At 37.5% G+C, this 16824-nt stretch overlaps 1 protein-coding gene across 2 annotated transcripts in view; it reads left to right on the top strand.

Moving 5' to 3' along the window:
* The window catches only part of LOC111143040 (heparan sulfate 2-O-sulfotransferase 1), a 196520-nt gene extending 180026 nt beyond the window's left edge, over window positions 1–16494 (top strand). Inside the window, exons 5-7 of one of the 2 annotated variants that reach the window (XM_022496471.1) lie at window positions 10133–10230; window positions 11932–12089; window positions 13298–16494. In XM_022496471.1, coding sequence (XP_022352179.1) covers window positions 10133–10230; window positions 11932–12089; window positions 13298–13527 — 486 coding nt within the window. In that variant the 3' untranslated portion in view covers window positions 13528–16494. The remainder of the gene's footprint in view (window positions 1–10132; window positions 10231–11931; window positions 12090–13297) is intronic. The other variant, XM_022496472.1, reaches the window with a different exon arrangement.
* The last annotated feature ends 330 nt before the right edge of the window (window positions 16495–16824 follow it).

Raw genomic sequence — 16824 nt, forward strand, 5'->3', positions numbered from 1 at the left:
CCCTGATCTCTTAGTATTAGTTAATCTTCTAAAATGTATATATATACTTAGGTTATAATGGTGATTCAACAACATTTTATAAAATGGAATAATACAACTCTTGTGATCTAGTACTTTAAAATTTGTTGATAGTTATTTCTAAATTCACTCCAACACTTCTTCACTTTCTTCCCTTCCTCCTTCCTTCTTGCTTCTTTCCTTCCTTTTTTTTTTTTTTTTAATTTTAGCCCTTTGATTTACACTGTTTTTACTTGATAGATGTTAATATCCATCTCTCTCCTTTGACCAAAGGAGTATTAGTGTGGGTAAAGAGAAGATTTGCAGTCCCATTGGTTCCTACGTGCACCATCTGTCACTGTCAGTCCTGGGTACCCTGGTTTAGTGGTGGCTCACCTATACAGTTTGGGGAATTGGGTAACAGTAACGCTTAATATAACCCTATTAGTTCACATCTATAACAAGCACTGTTTTAATTTATATGTATTTTTTCAGGTAGCCTGTACAATGGTTCTGTGAGGTAGCTGCTGTTATTGTCTCTATTTTACAGATAAGGAAACTGAGGCACAGAAAGGTTAAGTACCTTGTCCAGCGTTGTACTACCAGTAAATCGTAGAGCTGGAATTTAAACCCAGGTGCTCTAATTCCAGAGCTCACTGTCTTAAGCACTCTATTCCCTTTAAAAAGGAGGTAGGGAATACAACATTCTACCCAACATTTGTGTATGAAAGATGTTCCCAAGTTGCATTCTCAATACCCACAGAAAAATTCAGGCAAATACTTTAACATCATTTTCCTTTCATATTTGAAATATTTAGGTAGATATGCCCTCCGAACCTGGAGCCTTAACCATTCTTCACCCTGATAATGATAGGGTTTGGTTTGTTTTTGGTTCTGTCTTTGGTTTTATGTCATTATAAAATACATATTAATATACCTGTTTATTTAGATGTAATATTAGTAAATCAGCAAAATACTTTTATATTACATTAATTCTCATGAAGACAGGGCCATCTACAAATGCTTTATTAAAGAGAACAATTACTTTGCTTTATGATAGGCAAAATGGACCTTTTGGTCTTGAAATGTATTTGAAACATACACATTTTTAATAATTTGTCTTGTTTCTCATGACACAAGTGTTGGCAACATTCTGGGACCTAATTAGTTAAATAATATTGTTTTATTGCAAATAACTCCATATCTTTAACTGGAAAGAGCTTTCATTCATTAATAAACTCATATCTATAGAGTTGATAAGACTGGATGGCATATAATATTTTTTAAATGGCAGCATATTTGAAGATAAGAGCAATTAAAAGGTGGCTATGATGACATAGGAAGTACCTGGCAAAGGTTGGAAATACCTTGCATTGGCTTCATTTCCATTAAATTGTATTAAGTGATACTTGGAAGTGTATTAGGCAGTTTTCAGCTCAGCACTCATGGCAACTATTGTGTTTTAAACTGCAGTACCTGATAATCTAAACTGTCAAACAGTAATTTCAAACACATTTCAGGGACATGTATACTTATGATAGATTTCAGCTGATCTTGTAAGGAACAGAAGATTTGTTTTATTTGGGCGATTTCAAATACTCTGTTCTTTGTATTTGTGACTGGAGGTTTACTTAGTATAATGTCCAGGACCTGGAAAAGAGGTATATTAAATAATACAGAGGCAAGCATTAAAGAACTATATAGAGAAATCAGTGATTCTCAAACTTCGTAGTCTTAGAACTCCGTTTACTCTTAAGTTATTGGGAACCCCCAAAGAGCTTTTGTTTGTGTGACGTTTGCCAATATCAATAAATACACCAGTTTACTGGGAAATTTTAAAAATACTAATTTGAAAGTAACAGTAGGAAGCCCATCATATGGTAACATAAATAATGTATTTTAATGCAAATAACCATTTTTCAAAAAAGTATAGAGTTGTATTTTACATTTTTGCAACTTTTTAAAAATATCTGGCTTAATGTAGACAGTTGGATTTTCATATCTGTTATTGAATCCATCTGTTGAATATGTTCTTTTGGTTGAATGTATAAAGAAAATCCAGGTTTACACAGATATGTAATTGGAAAATGGAGGATTTTAAGACCCTTTTTTAGAAGATTGTGGGTGTTCTTTAATACCACACTAATAAGAAATCTGAAACCACAGCAGTGAACTTTTTATGTTCTGCTACATTAAAATCCATTTATATATTTTAAAACACTTTGAATGGATTTTTTTAACTGAGCATAATTGTATATCATCATGCATTGGCCATTGGAAACATATTCATACACTAAGTTATGTGGACCTTCCAGATGTTGACACATTTTATTATACAATATCAGAAATTGACATTCATTAAATCACTACAGATCTCATCAGAGAAGTCTTTACATATTGGGAAACTGTCAGACTTATGGGGGCAGATTGAGTTTTCCAAAATTTTTTATTTTTGCTTGAAAGCTTAACTTTTGTCACCAGCTGCCACAGGATTTCTTAGCCTCGACACTATTGTTGTTTTGGGCCAGTCGTAGGGGCAGCTTGTACACGTAGGATGTTAACCAGCATCTCTGACCTCTAACTAGTAGTATCCCCCCACACACCCCAGTGGTGAGAACTGAAAATGTGCACAGACCTTGCCAGATGTCACCTGCTGGGTCAAAACAGCTCCATTTGGGGACCGCTGGGCTACCAACACTGTCAGTTGTTTTCTGCCAAGGGGCAGGTACACTTTGTTCATTTTGAGAAGATGTCGGCCAGGTACCCAAGTTTGAATAACTTCAGTTCTTTGTTCAATGTAGGGCTTCTTATGGCTTCTGAGGAATATTAACTGTGCCTATAACTCTCATCACTCACATTTTCTTAATATTATAAGTATTTTGGTTTTGAACTGCCCTATAGATTATTAAATATTTTTTACTAACTGTTGTTTTGTTAGTGGAACACCAAGGGGGGGTTCATATTTCTAGAAAGAGTAAATAGTTACATGCTCTAAATAACAATCTAAAGGAGAATCAGTTTATGTTTATTAAGAAGTACATGGGGTGGATGGGTGGCTCAGTGGGTTAAAGCCTCTGCCTTTGGCTCGGGTCATGATCTCAGGGTCCTGGGATCAAACATCACGTTGGGCTCTCTGCTCAGCAGGGAGCCTGCTTTCCCCTCCCTCTCTGCCTGCCTCTCTGCCTACTTGTGATCTCTCTCTGTCAAATAAATAAATAAAGTCTTTAAAAAAAAAAAAAAAGTACTCATTGCTCTTGGGATTACAGTTCCTACTCCAATTGTATTTTTTTAAATTTCTTACTCTAGATTAACTAGACTTATTGACAGCTATAAGTATTATAGTGAATTTAGAATATTCTACCTAAAAGTATGTATTAGTTTATAAAAGGTAGTAATGAGGTTAGAAGAAATCCATACTTCGTGCTACCTGATTTTCTCATTAACTTACAAAATTCTGCCTCCACCGTTCTTACCAATTCACAGTCCCCTGACCCTTGTTTGTTTATGGAACATGAATTTTACAATTGTGTCTCACAAAGGCATGTGAAAAAGTTATTATTTGGATAGTTAGTATTTTATATGTAAAAAGCATCACAGGAAAGCAATATAATTCTTTACAGCTCATTTTTATTTGAAAGCTTCAGATAGACCAGTATTCTCTATCTCAGTCAAAGGTGCACAACTCAGGGTCAGCCTTCACTTGTCTTCTTTCCTGGTTTCTGATGGGACCATAGGTGTTTCCTTTCATCAAAAGAGAGAAAACAGAAGGGTCAGTTATTATGGAGTTGACGAAAGAGATAATGAGTTCAAATTGGATCTTATTTCTTAGTCATGTATAAGTAAGTGGAGGTATCCACTAAAAATTGTATTTGTATCTCAAAAAACAGGTCTGAACTAAATTATAGATTTGGGAGTCCTCAGCATTAGGTGAGAATTGAAACAAGAGATCGAATGAAATTGCACTTGGAAGACCTAGAATATGAAAAGAGGACCAAATGAAAAAGAAGGGGAGCCAATATGTAGCTCTGGGGCATGCTCACCTTTAAGGAGTAGGCAGAGAGTGAGGAGCATGACAAGGAGCCTGCGGTAAAAGAATCAGAAGGCAAACCCGATGAGTCCAAGTAGATGGGAAAATAATTTCACTTGTGAAGAAGTTAGCAATTTGAGGATTTAAAACTGTCCCTTAGATTTGTCACTGGGGAGGTCATTAGGGATGTTTGAGAAAGTAATGTAAGTAGAATCCAAAGGGTTGGGGAGTAACTGAGAAATGAAGTGAAGACCTAGAGGAAAGACCACTCTTGAGATAAAAGTTTGGCTTTAGAAGGAACAAAAAACATCAGGAAATGTTTCTTTAAGATGACAGACACTTGGGCATATTCTATATCTAAAGAGAGCAGGGGTGATGGCTAATAAAAGAGACTAGAGAAAAATTGTTGGAGCAGGGTCTCAGAAGGCGGTGAGGATGGTATTCAAAGATAGGAGAAGGAAATACCTCTTTAAAGATGAGGGCAGAAGGGGCCTAGAGATGCAGATAAGCTTTTGTCCAAGCAGGAAATCCAGAGAGCTTACTCTTAGCTTCAGTTTTCTATATAAAGTGTAAAGCCAGATCCTTTGCAGAAAAGGATTTCAATGTAAATATAATTGCCATCACTGTCAAGCATCACATTTTGATTACTTTTTTTTTTTAACTTCAGTTTTAGGAGTTAAATATCTAAACTAATAATCTAAATAGCCTAAAGAACATTTTGATATTCATGCTTTTAAAAACATCTGGATCTTGCTCACAATGAATTGTTCTTTCTAAACATAGATGGTTTTTAAGTGAAAAAACTGATCATAATTTTTTGTTTCTGTGGTGTACTGAACTGGGTTTTGTGGGAGGGGAAGAGAGTCTGGAGTATTTTTATTTTTGCCTTTTATTTGAAGGACTTCAGATTTTAGAAGAGGGAAATATTTATGTATAGAAAATCCTATTTCTGGGACGCCTGGGTGGCTCAGTTGGTTGGACGACTGCCTTCGGCTCAGGTCATGATCCCGGGGTCCCGGGATCGAGTCCCACATCGGGCTCCCAGCTCCATGGGGAGTCTGTTTCTCCCTCTGACCTTCTCCTCGCTCATGCTCTCTCTCTCACTGTCTCTCTCTCAAATAAATAAATAAAATCTTTCAAAAAAAAAAGAAAATCCTATTTCTGAGATATGACCAAAATGTAGGAGAAGGCTAATAGGAAGATTTTGATGGTCATGGATTTGAGTGACAGCCTTAAGTGTTATGGGTATGGAAGCCCAAGTGCTGATGTCACTGCTGGGGAGTCAATGCAGCATCTCATCTTGGTGATCTTAGTGGACTGAATCATCAAGGTGTATGTGATAAAGATGGGATTGAGTTGTCTTCATCTGGCTTCTCTCACTAGGAAATACTTGGTTGACTTTATTCATCAAACATACATGTAGAAAAGGGAGAATTACTCTTATGCTAAAATCTGGCACACGTGTATGTTCACCAGTTTCTGATATTTCATGGTCTCTTCTTTTCTCCGTGTCTTCTTTGCTACTGGCTGCATTTGGATTATTTCTTTTAGTTGATAGGAGCAAAATTCCTCCCCCAAATGATAAAGGAAGCAAAACCCAATCTATTTTTCTACTTTTATATTGTCTAAGAAAATATTTGTTAGGTAAATTAAAGTAGATACTAAGCTTCTAAAGGAAGCCCAAATAATTTAAATAAGATTATTTATTTTATTTATTTAAAGATTTTATTTATTTGAGAGAGAGCATGAGCAGGGAGAAAGGGGCAGAAGGAAAGGGAGAGGGAGAAGCTGACTCCCCGCTAAGCATGGAGCATGAGGGACACAGGGCTCCACATGGGGCTCCATCCCAGAACCCTGAGCTCATGACCTGAGCTGAAGTCAGAAGCTTAACCTACTGAGCTACCCAGGCACCCCTAAATTAGATCATTTTTATCATACTTAAAAGCCTAAAAGTGAGGGGTCCTGACTCTTAGAGCAATTTCTGCTCCACACTGTTATTCAAGGACCTACTTTCCTTCCATATTGTTACTCTGCTGTTCTTTAGGAAGTTGTCCTTAAGTGCATGGTTGAATTAGGGTCACCACTACTTCTGCCTTCCAGCCTGTTGGGAAGGAAGGAAGTGGAGGGCAAGCAATTTCTTTTTAACCAAGAGGCCCAGAACCTACTCATATCACTTCTGCTTTTAAGTCCACTGAGAAGAACTTAGTCACATGCCTGTACCTAAGTGCAAGAGAGGCTAAGACTTTATGACTCTGGGAAGAATGGAAGAGTGACTTTTGGAGACTGCCCGAGTGGGCTAGCAGATTTAAAACTACTAGCCAGAAATATACTTAAAGATTATGTATACATTGTTTTATTTGAAATATTAAAACACTTCAAGAGCACAGGAATTAGTAGTTGGCTGACTAGAGAATTTAATTCATGCTTATTCGTTAATTAGTTTTTATTCCAGTAGTGGATGTGTAAATTCCCAAAGTTGAGTAACTGGAAATTTTTAATACTGCATCATTTTAATATCCTAGTTTCTTACATTTAAGCAAAATCTTTTCAGTGTCTTTGAATCTTATGCACACAAAATGGTAGCAGAGATTCTGTGTTCATCCACAATCACTTTAATAATTTGTTTATTTTCTGTTGGGGACTCTAATCAGATAGAGGTGTAAGGAAGCAGAGCACTTCCTCTGAGTCCTTAGGCACCTCACTGTGACCTAGGATGATCTTTAAATTGGGTAGGCATGGAATCAGAAACCTAGTATATCATCACTCAGGTCACTGAGCCTGAGATTTCTTGGAAATTCAAACATGGTAGAGATAGGTACATACATCGGGTTTTTTTATTGTTATGAGCTACAAGTTGGCATAAATGATAATAAAACTACTTTTTATGAAGTGACTTAGGCCAGTGCATCTAAGTTGGACCATCTTGTAAAATTCAGAAATAATGTTAGGGCCACTGAAATGAGGTTTATTGAGTCTTAAGAGTAAACTGAGGTGTTTTCACTTTATGTGTGTGTGTGTGTGTGTGTGTGTATCTATAATTTGGTATATGTATCTAGCTAGCCACAGAGAGATCCTAAGAGAATTTGAGAGAACTCTAAGGACTGTCAGAATGCTTCATGAAAAAATGTTCCTGCTCTATCTTCATCTTCACTAGAACTGTGCCTTTAATATTTATGAAAATCCCTGAAAATGGTGTCTTTCCAATCATTTGCAACTACTGATTGCGCAATTTGTATGGCAATAGATTATGTGCTGTGGAGGACACTAATGCATACTGTTTGATCCTTCAGAGAGTTGAGAGAGAACATAATACACATTTAAAAAAAAATACATGAAGCAAGTTCTTCAGATAAAGATGTATATGTAGGGCACCTTGGTGGCTCAGTGGGTTAAAACCTCTGCCTTCGGCTCAGGTCATGATCTCAGGGTCCTGGGATCGAGCCCTGCATCGGGCTCTCTGCTCAGCAGGGAGCCTGCTTCCCCCTCTCTCTCTCTGCCTGCCTCTCTGCCTACTTGTGATCTCTGTATGTCAAATAAATAAAATCTTTAAAAAAAAAAGAAAGACATATATGTAGATATACATAACTGCATCCTAAGAGCTGGCTGTTATAAGGCAATATAGTTCATTTATACCAGTCCAAAGAAGGTAAGAGTAACTTTGGACCAGAATCATTGGAAAGATAGTCTTCTTGTAAACCAGATTGGTGAAGGAAGGCACTTTTAGAGGAAGAAAATGTAATCAGCAAAGGTATTTAGATTTAAGGTATATATCACATGCTTGAGAAACTACAAAACAGGCTAATCTGGTAAACGTGGAAGTTACACGTAGAGATAAGATAACTAGCTTTTTGAGGTCGGAGTATGAAGCATTTCTTAAAGACAGGATAAAAAGTTTGGATTTTTTTGGTTGAGACATTGGAAACCATTGAAGGTTTCTGAGTAGAAGATGTTAGAAGTGACTCCTTACACTAATCTAGTAACTGTATAGAGCAGGTTGAAGGAATTGAAGGAAGGAGGGCAGGGAGCCCATTAGAAAGTGATTATAAGAACAGACACATGGGGGGCGCCTGGGTGGCTCAGTGGGTTAAGGCCTCTGCCTTCGGCTCAGGTCATGATCCCAGGGTCCTGGGATCAAGCCCCGCATCAGGCTCTCTGCTCTGCGGGGAGCCTGCTTCCTTCTCTCTCTCTGTGCTTGCCTCTCTGCCTACTTGTGATCTCTGTCTGTCAAATAAGTAAGTAAAATCTTAAAAAAAAAAAAAATAATAAAAAGAACAGACACATGGCATTGTGGGACCCTGATAGAAGCAAGACTGACGAAAGATGGATTGGAAAGATGTTACCTCATCTGATGTTAAGTGAGGGAGAGAAAAAGATTCGGAAATGTTCTGAGACCTTTAGTCTGAATTACACGGACAGAATAATCCTTTTGCCGAAGTATTGAGCATGAAGTAGTATTTGAAATTCAAATGAAAATGCATCCTGGGTATTAGAAGATGAGAAATGATGGATCTGGATGGAGGTAGAGATTTAGATGTCTTTTTCCTAGAAATTACAAATGAAGCCAAGGAAGAAGGAAGTGTGAATAAGGAAGGCAATGGGCAAAGAGAAGATCACAGAGATGAATTTCCATACCTGGTGGAAGGACCAAAACATGCCTTCAAAGAAGATAATGATAGTACATTCACAAAGGCACAGAGAACCAACAAAGCCAGAAACAGGGAGTGTCCAAAGATATAGATAAGGATCCAGTAGGGGCAGAGATACCAAGAGATTTTCAGAAAGAGGAGGGTGATCAGATGCCATGAAGGTCAAGGAGAACAAGAAACAACAAAACATTGTATTTGACTATTAGGGAGGTGGGTTGGGGAGAGAGACCCACACAGACATAGACACATTCCCCTTATCAAATGCTGCAGTGGACAGTCAACTGTGGTAGATTCTCTTATGTCTGTGATTTTATTTCTTCCTCAAAGTAAGATCATGTCCTCCTTTCCTTCTTAGGGAAGGAAACAAACACAGAATTTAATTCTGGGTTCAGGATTCAAACCCAAGTTGTAGACCTTTTTGCTATATCATGGAGAAGGTCATTTATAAAAGGAATGGGCAAATTGTGGGCTGTGGTCTGCTGTTGTCTTTTGAATGTTGCCACAATAAAGAGAATCATTCCACTCTAGCTCCACCCAGCACCAGGTGTAAGGGTTTTCTGGTCCTATTCTCATAGATTTTTGGTTGAAAGGGCCCTTTGAGTGTACCTAATTGTATAGATTAGAAATTGAGGTTTGGAGTCCTTAAAGACTTACTTAAAGTTCAACCTGGTTCCAGAAACTCCAGAGCTTTTACTCAGCTCTTGCGCTCTTTCTGCTCTTCCATACTTTCTCTTCTCAGAAGTAACAGGTGGCATTTGTAGATGTCTCACCGGGACAACAAGAGCTCCCAAGTGTGTTCTCTGGCAGCTCAGGATCATTTCAAATAGATAGTGCCTACTGTTAAAATGCCTGTGACAGACTGTATGTACTTGAAGAAGTGAAGCTGATTAATTTTAGATTCATAGCCTATGAGTCTCTTTCCCTTTTAATTAATTCAGTCAGATGCCCTGGACAGGAGGGCACACAAGTCATCAGTATCTAAGGTCATTTCTGCTTGGTACAATGAGTTTTGTTTGTTTTATCGAGAAAAGGAGGGAAGACTTCAGTGTAGTCCTCCTTTATATTCTTTTCAAATGATTATTTCCTGTAGAATATCTTTAGCCTTGTTTTTATTTAATTTCCTTTGGAAGGGGGCTAGAAAGTACAAATACACAAATTCAACATAAACCAGTACTTATTCTCGAGGACAAATTGTTATCTGAGTGGGGGAGGGTTTAATTTGTACAGTAAAAGCAAAACAAAACTCCTATATACATCAGCATTAAACAAAGATGGGCACCAAAAAAAAAGAAAAAATCTAACTTTCCTTAATGTCTCAAGTATGTTTTTGTAACCCGCCTCTTTAATTTACTAGCTCATCCCACCCGCTGCTGCCTGTGTATTTAATAACTTAACCTGTTAAGGTATTTGTAGGTGAGACCTGCGTTTATGGCTCATGTGTGCTGTTTTGTGTCTGTTCCAGACCTTTGATGAATGTGTGGCCGAGGGCGGCTCAGACTGTGCTCCGGAGAAGCTCTGGCTTCAAATCCCGTTCTTCTGTGGCCACAGCTCGGAATGCTGGTAGGGACATAAAGTTAGCTTAAGTTGATAGTCTTCTTTATTGTCTCTATAATCTGTGTTTCACAAGTGTGAACGTATCAGTCAAGGGCTAGGTATAGGGAAATTAGTGAAAGACCAGACTAAAAATAACATGGAATTAAGTAATAATCTAGTTTTATAGTTACCTTTAAATGCATTGAAAAGATTCTTCATACATCATATCCTTGGCAGTGTTTTCTCAGATGCTGGTTTTTAATTTTGTTTTTTTTTTTTTATTTTTTGTTATTTTATTTTATTTTATTATTTGAGAGGGAGTTGAGAGTACAAGCAGGGGAAGGGGCAGAGGGAGAGGCAGGCTCCCTACTGAGCAGGACCCTGAGATCATGACCTGAGCTGAAAGCAGAATCTTATCCAACTGAGCCATCCAGGTGCCTCATAGTTTTTTGGTTTTGATGTTAACATATTTTCCTATATTCTGGCAGATCTCCTAATTAGAGGCCAGGGATAATTTCATAAAGCTCATTTTCTCCTAAGCTTGTTGTTTTAGCCATTCATTTTATTTTACTTTTTTTTTTATTTTTTAAAGATTTTATTTATTTATTTGACAGATAGAGATCACAAGTAGGCAGAGAGAGAGGAGGAAACAGGCTCCCTGCTGAGAGCCCAATGTGGGGCTTGATCCCAGGATTCTGGGATCATGACCTGAGCCGAAGGCAGAGGCTTTAACCCACTGAGCCATCCAGGTGCCCCTTAGCCATTCATTTTAGATCAAGAAAAGGCTTAGTGGGTAAATTATTCACCTGGTTTTACTGTTAACTGATTTTTTTACTTTGAGAAAAGCCAGGGTTATGGTTGTGGTTTGGTCTGCTAATAAATATGAGGTGGAAAATAAAGGTTTTTTTATCTTTAAAAAAAGTTCATTTCCTCAGAATGAGCAGAATTTTCAGTTTTTTTTTTTTAAAAAGGTACATTTTTATACATATTTATTCTAATCATTTTAATAAGAAAAGTAGAAATAGGAACACATTCAGAGTTAGTGTCTTCCTTAAAACCATGATGAGAAATGCAAGGAATGCCTTTATTCTTTTGCTCATTATGTGAGACATATTACTGGATCAATATGGACCTTAAGGGGCCTACTCAATAGATTATATCAAAGCATAATAACAGCACAAGAACTGGAAGTATAGGAAGAACATCTTCTCAATTTTTAATCATATCTTTAGAATAGGAATTGGCAGATTACCATCTAGAGACCAAATTTGGCCTATCATCTGTTTTTAGAAATAAAGTTTTATTGGAACTCAGCCATTTCCATTTATTTACTTATTGTCTATGACTATTTTCACACTGCAAGAGCAAAGTTAAGTATTTGTAACCAAGAACATATGGCCTGCAAAGCCTAAGATATTTACTTTCTAGCACTTTACAGAAAAAGTTTGCCAACCCCTGCCTTAGAGCAATAAAAGGGTATTGTCTTTTGGACTTTAATGAGGAGATTTTAATTTAACTTCTTTAGTATGTTTCATAGATTCGTAGAACTGGGATGGACCTTCGAAATCAAGTAATTTACTCCCCTGCTCCCGAGACATTAATAAAAGGGCATTAAGGCTTTGGATGGACATGTGTTTATTTTCTCCATAATCTGTAGTGTCAGAGGCATTAAAAAAATATGTAGCAGATTTCACAGCCAGGTTTCTAATTCCTTCTCTTTGGATTTAGGAATGTGGGAAGCAGGTGGGCTATGGATCAAGCCAAGTATAACCTAATTAATGAATACTTTCTGGTGGGAGTCACTGAAGAACTTGAAGATTTTATCATGTTGCTGGAGGCAGCTTTGCCCCGGTTTTTCAGGGGCGCTACAGAACTCTACCGGACAGGTATATAAAGGACAGGTTTATTTTTAAAGCTGTCCTTAACTTTGTTCGCAACTTGAAAAATATGTGTGATTTGACATTTCTTGAGTAAAGCCCAAGAAATAATTCCAGAAAGGCAGGTATATTATATTGCCTGTTTCTTCTTAGCATTTTCTTTTCTTTCTTTCTTTTTTTTTAAGATTTTATTTATTTATTTGACAGAGATCACAAGTAGGCAGAGAGGCAGGCAGAGAGGCAAGCAGAGAGAGAGAGGGGAAAGCATACTCCCCGCCGAACAGAGCGCCTGACGCGGGACTCGATCCCAGGACCCTGGGATCATGACCCGAGCCAGAGGCAGAGGCTTTAACCCACTGAGCCACCCAGGCACCCCCCCTTCTTAGCATCTTCAATTCAAAACAGGGCCTGGCACACAGCTGGTATTCGTTCAGTATTTTTTGAGCAAATAAAATATGCATTAGATGATAATTAGAAGGCATTGTAGGACTAGTGGAAAGATACGAGCTGCAGAACCAGTCTTCGTTAGAAATGTGTCATTAACTAATGCCACATACCAAACATTATGACCATATTGCACCTGAGACCTGTTTAGACCTAATGCTGTTTAGAGTAAGGGTGGGATGGCGAAACTGAGTCCCAGCCATGATAATCAGCAGGTGCTGTGTCTGCCAGGGTAAAGTGTGCTTCAGGGGCCTCAACTGTATGACATAGCTGAGTGGCAGGGCTCTGGTCCAATCTAAATGTGGGATTTTCCCCTGTTCTTTGGTAAGACCCAATATAGCAACTCTTCCCAGAGTATGCATATGCCCTAACTTCTCACACATGGAGAATGTAGGTTATGGTAAATTAGTATTAAGTTTGAAAAGAGATATTTTATCATATTTAAAAAATAAACTAGTCAGAGTACCAAGCATTTGATAATAGAACAGCATGTAAGGCGACAGCCTACACTTTACTGAGTGGTGATCCTTACTTTTCTTATTTGACATCTCATTAAGTCTCTAACAGGTTAAGGATTTACATTATAAAGGAATAAATCACAGTTCTAGTATGATTAGGGCACCAGTCTTGCCTGAATGATATTAATGCAAAACAGTTATGTTACCGTCCTTCAGTGTGCCACATTAACTTAATCCATCTCTCCACATAAAGAAGCATCGCTCTTTTGTGTGTTCTCAGAATTATTCACCTTTTCTTTTTTTTTCCTTCGTAAGTAGGAAAGAAATCTCATCTTAGGAAAACCACGGAGAAGAAACTCCCAACTAAACAAACCATTGCAAAACTGCAGCAATCTGACATTTGGAAAATGGAGAACGAGTTCTATGAATTTGCCCTGGAGCAGTTCCAGTTCATCAGAGCCCACGCTGTACGGGAAAAAGACGGAGACCTCTACATCCTCGCACAAAACTTTTTCTATGAAAAGATTTACCCTAAGTCGAACTGAGTACAAGGTGTGACTGTTAGGTTCTTGAACTAAAACTTCGACCTTGTCTTCACCTCAGCCCCACAAGTCGGGTTGCTGATAGGTGTGAGAGACAGTGTGTGTTGAGCCGAGTTAGGGAGCAGTAACACCCGGGAAGTAGATGCTGGCTGGTAAGTTTCAGTGGCCTCAGAGGTTTCACTTTCAGCCTTTTTTCTTTTTCTTCCTCTTCTTTCTTCTTTTTTCCTGGTTCAATTTTGGTGGGAGTTATAACCTTCTGCCTGGAAAAAGCCTACACATCACCTAAAATTAACACATAGCGGGTCTAATTGGAGGCTAAATACAATTTCAAACCTAAGTTCTGATAGTGTCTTTTGGACAAAACATTTTTTCCCCAGCTAACCATGAATGAAGATTAATCCGCCTTCACCTGGAGGTTTTGGGTCATACACTTCTACTGAATAGTGTTACTGTTTGGCAGTGTGTGCTTTGTTTTTGTGAATCATGTCTCATGCAATTTATTGGAATGTTTGATCCTCTTTGCTAAGAATGTTTCTGCCGTAGTTGGAATTGCCCACATTTATGTAGGTCGTTTTAATATTCTTTAAAAAAACTGATCATTAGTGTTAAAAACCAATTTTAAAAGAGTCAAAGCAGTATTTCTGATTCATGTCTTTCTAGTATCTAAGACTGGGGAGACACTTCAAGGAATGTTGACATTGTCTGGAGTTTTAGTTAAGGCTTCCACACATTCATGTCAGAAAAGTAAGTTTAGTATTTGTTCCTCCATGGGTTATTTGTAGAGCATATACTGACATTTCGGTGATTCCATATTATAACTCCATTAGTGAGCTGTGGTATGGGTAGGATTTTCCTACTTCTTCTGTACTTTTACTTGTAGACTATTTTTACTAAGGTGCTTTATAATGTGTTTTAAAAGCATTGCATTTACAAAAAAAAAAAGAAAAGAAAGGAAAATGCTGTAAATATTGCATATTTTATGTATTTGGACCAAATGGTTATAAGTTAATTAGGTAAAAGTGGTTTTGCACCAGTTTTATTATGTCAAGTAAAATCATCAGACCTACTGTTCTTGTAGTTCTCAATTAACTTTACTGTTAAACATCACTGAAATGGACTTCAGTAACCTTTCAATTTTGATACACAGAACATTATTCATAATTGGGGGCAGTAATTCAAGTGGGAAGAGTACTAGCCAAGGAGTCAGAAAATCTGATTTCTGGTCCTGGCTCTGCCACTTATCCTTATCAGCTGTGTGATCTTGGGCAAGTCACTTAACCTCTCTTTGCCTCAATTTCCTCATCTTGAAATGAGGAGACTAATACCTGCTGTACCTACCTCACAGGGGTGTTGTGAGGAATAAACGAGACGGCACGTGAAAGCACTTTGGAATCTGCTAATGCGCTGTAGAAACGTAAGGGGTGATGGAAACATCGATCACGTACAGTTCCGTACCGTTCATTTTTTAACAAAGTAAGGGAAAAGTCCCCTTCTAAGCTGGTGGAAAAAAAATGGTTAATTTTGGTATAAATTTTTGTTTGATAAATATCTTCTCTGTTTTATCTTCCCTGTTTCAACAACTATGGAAATACAAAACACCTGTGAACTCTTAAAGATTCATGAATAGCTGCTTGAGTTCAGGAGGTTCCCTGTTTGAAAAAGACTTCATTAGCTGACTCAGGGCAGGAGAAAATATGCTCTTTAAATTTGAGAGAATGGTCTGTTTTTATTTTACGTTACCATTCAGAAGTGGTAGCTATTTTGTACCTCTGGTTTTTAAGATATATTTTGCAGAGTTTAATTTCCCTGTACCATCTTACCCTTCTTAGAATAACAGATAAAGTATTTTAGGAATATTTTCTAAAAGAATAATCTTTACTATGTTTAGTTTAAATAAATACTGTTCCTGAACAAGACCTCACCAAACTAGGTAAATAAACATTTTTAGGCAGGCTGCTTTAAAGGTTATTAATTGTATGGGAGGTGAGGAGGGAGCATGACTTACCAAAAATAAACCCACCGAATTTAAAGAAAAGCTGAAGGAAGTTGGCAGAAAGAATCGTTTTAGTACCCACCCCACCTCCCCCGTAATAGGAAAACATTAAGAGAACATCGACAGGCATACTTTCCTTATTTGGCTTTCTTTCGTGTGTGTGTGTATTTATTAACTTTTACGGATATTTATTGAAAATCTATACAAATTATTCCCTCACCCAAAAGGCAAGCACCACTTCAAGGGTGGGGTGTTTGACATTTAATCTGCTAAGGAGCCCCTAGTATGAAGGTTATTCTTGGAGGACATGCTAAAATCTTGAGGTGCATTAATTCTTAGGAAACTAGAGTACACGTGGTGCCCTACATCATGGGTTCAGTAAACTCTTCCTACAAAGGTCCAGAGGGTAACTCTTCTAGGCGTTGCTGTCTATACCGTCTCTTTCAAACTACTTATCTCTGTCATTTGAACACAAAAGCAGCTATAGACAACACAAACATGAGTGAGCATGGCTGATTTCCAATAATACTTTATTACCAAGACAGGTGACATGCCAGTTAGGGACCGTGGGTTGTAGTTTACCAACCCCTGTAATAGATCAGTATATATGGAGACATAATTTTTTAAGTCCGTATTCTAAAAGACATCATTTTTTAAGTCCATATTCTAAAAGTATATAAACTAAAAGAATTTATATACTTCCAGAAGCTCCTAACTTATATCCAAAGAATAGCTTTCTCATTCAGGCGGTCTCTCCCACAGATTCATGAACTTTTATGACTTAGATTGCTTCCAGGTGGGCATGTTTTCTTTCCCAGTTTAACAGTTCATAAGAGAGGCATGTATTCTATCATCTTGCAGGATGGGTTAGGGAGTATCCTTCCTGGAGACGGAGAAGGGGTTAGATTGAATTCTTTCTGGCCCAGTACAGTCCTGGGAGTCTGATGAGTGCAGAGTCCTCATAATACCTAACTTTATAAGAAAAAAAAAAAAAAAATAGAACCACTGAGACAATAATGTATTTTTTAAAAGTGGCAAATGTGGTTTTCTTTTTTCAGCTTTTGCGCTTTTTCAGTATTTTGACCATAGGGATTTTTTTTTTATATATATATATATAATACAAAAGCAAATTAACCACTCTGAATTTTAAAAGATGACGTTATGTGTGTATGTGTGTGTGTGTGTATACATAGGTTTATTTCCTAAAAGAGAAAAAAGTACTTTTTTTGTTCACCTTGTATCAACTCCTGTTTTCTAATTGCTGTGAAATGGCAACTGTTGATAAATTATTGTGACTGTTTTAAAAT

This window comes from Enhydra lutris, unplaced genomic scaffold (genome assembly GCF_002288905.1).
Source record: "Enhydra lutris kenyoni isolate GAN:26980312 unplaced genomic scaffold, ASM228890v2 scaffoldscaffold9, whole genome shotgun sequence".
Taxonomy (NCBI): domain Eukaryota; kingdom Metazoa; phylum Chordata; class Mammalia; order Carnivora; family Mustelidae; genus Enhydra; species Enhydra lutris.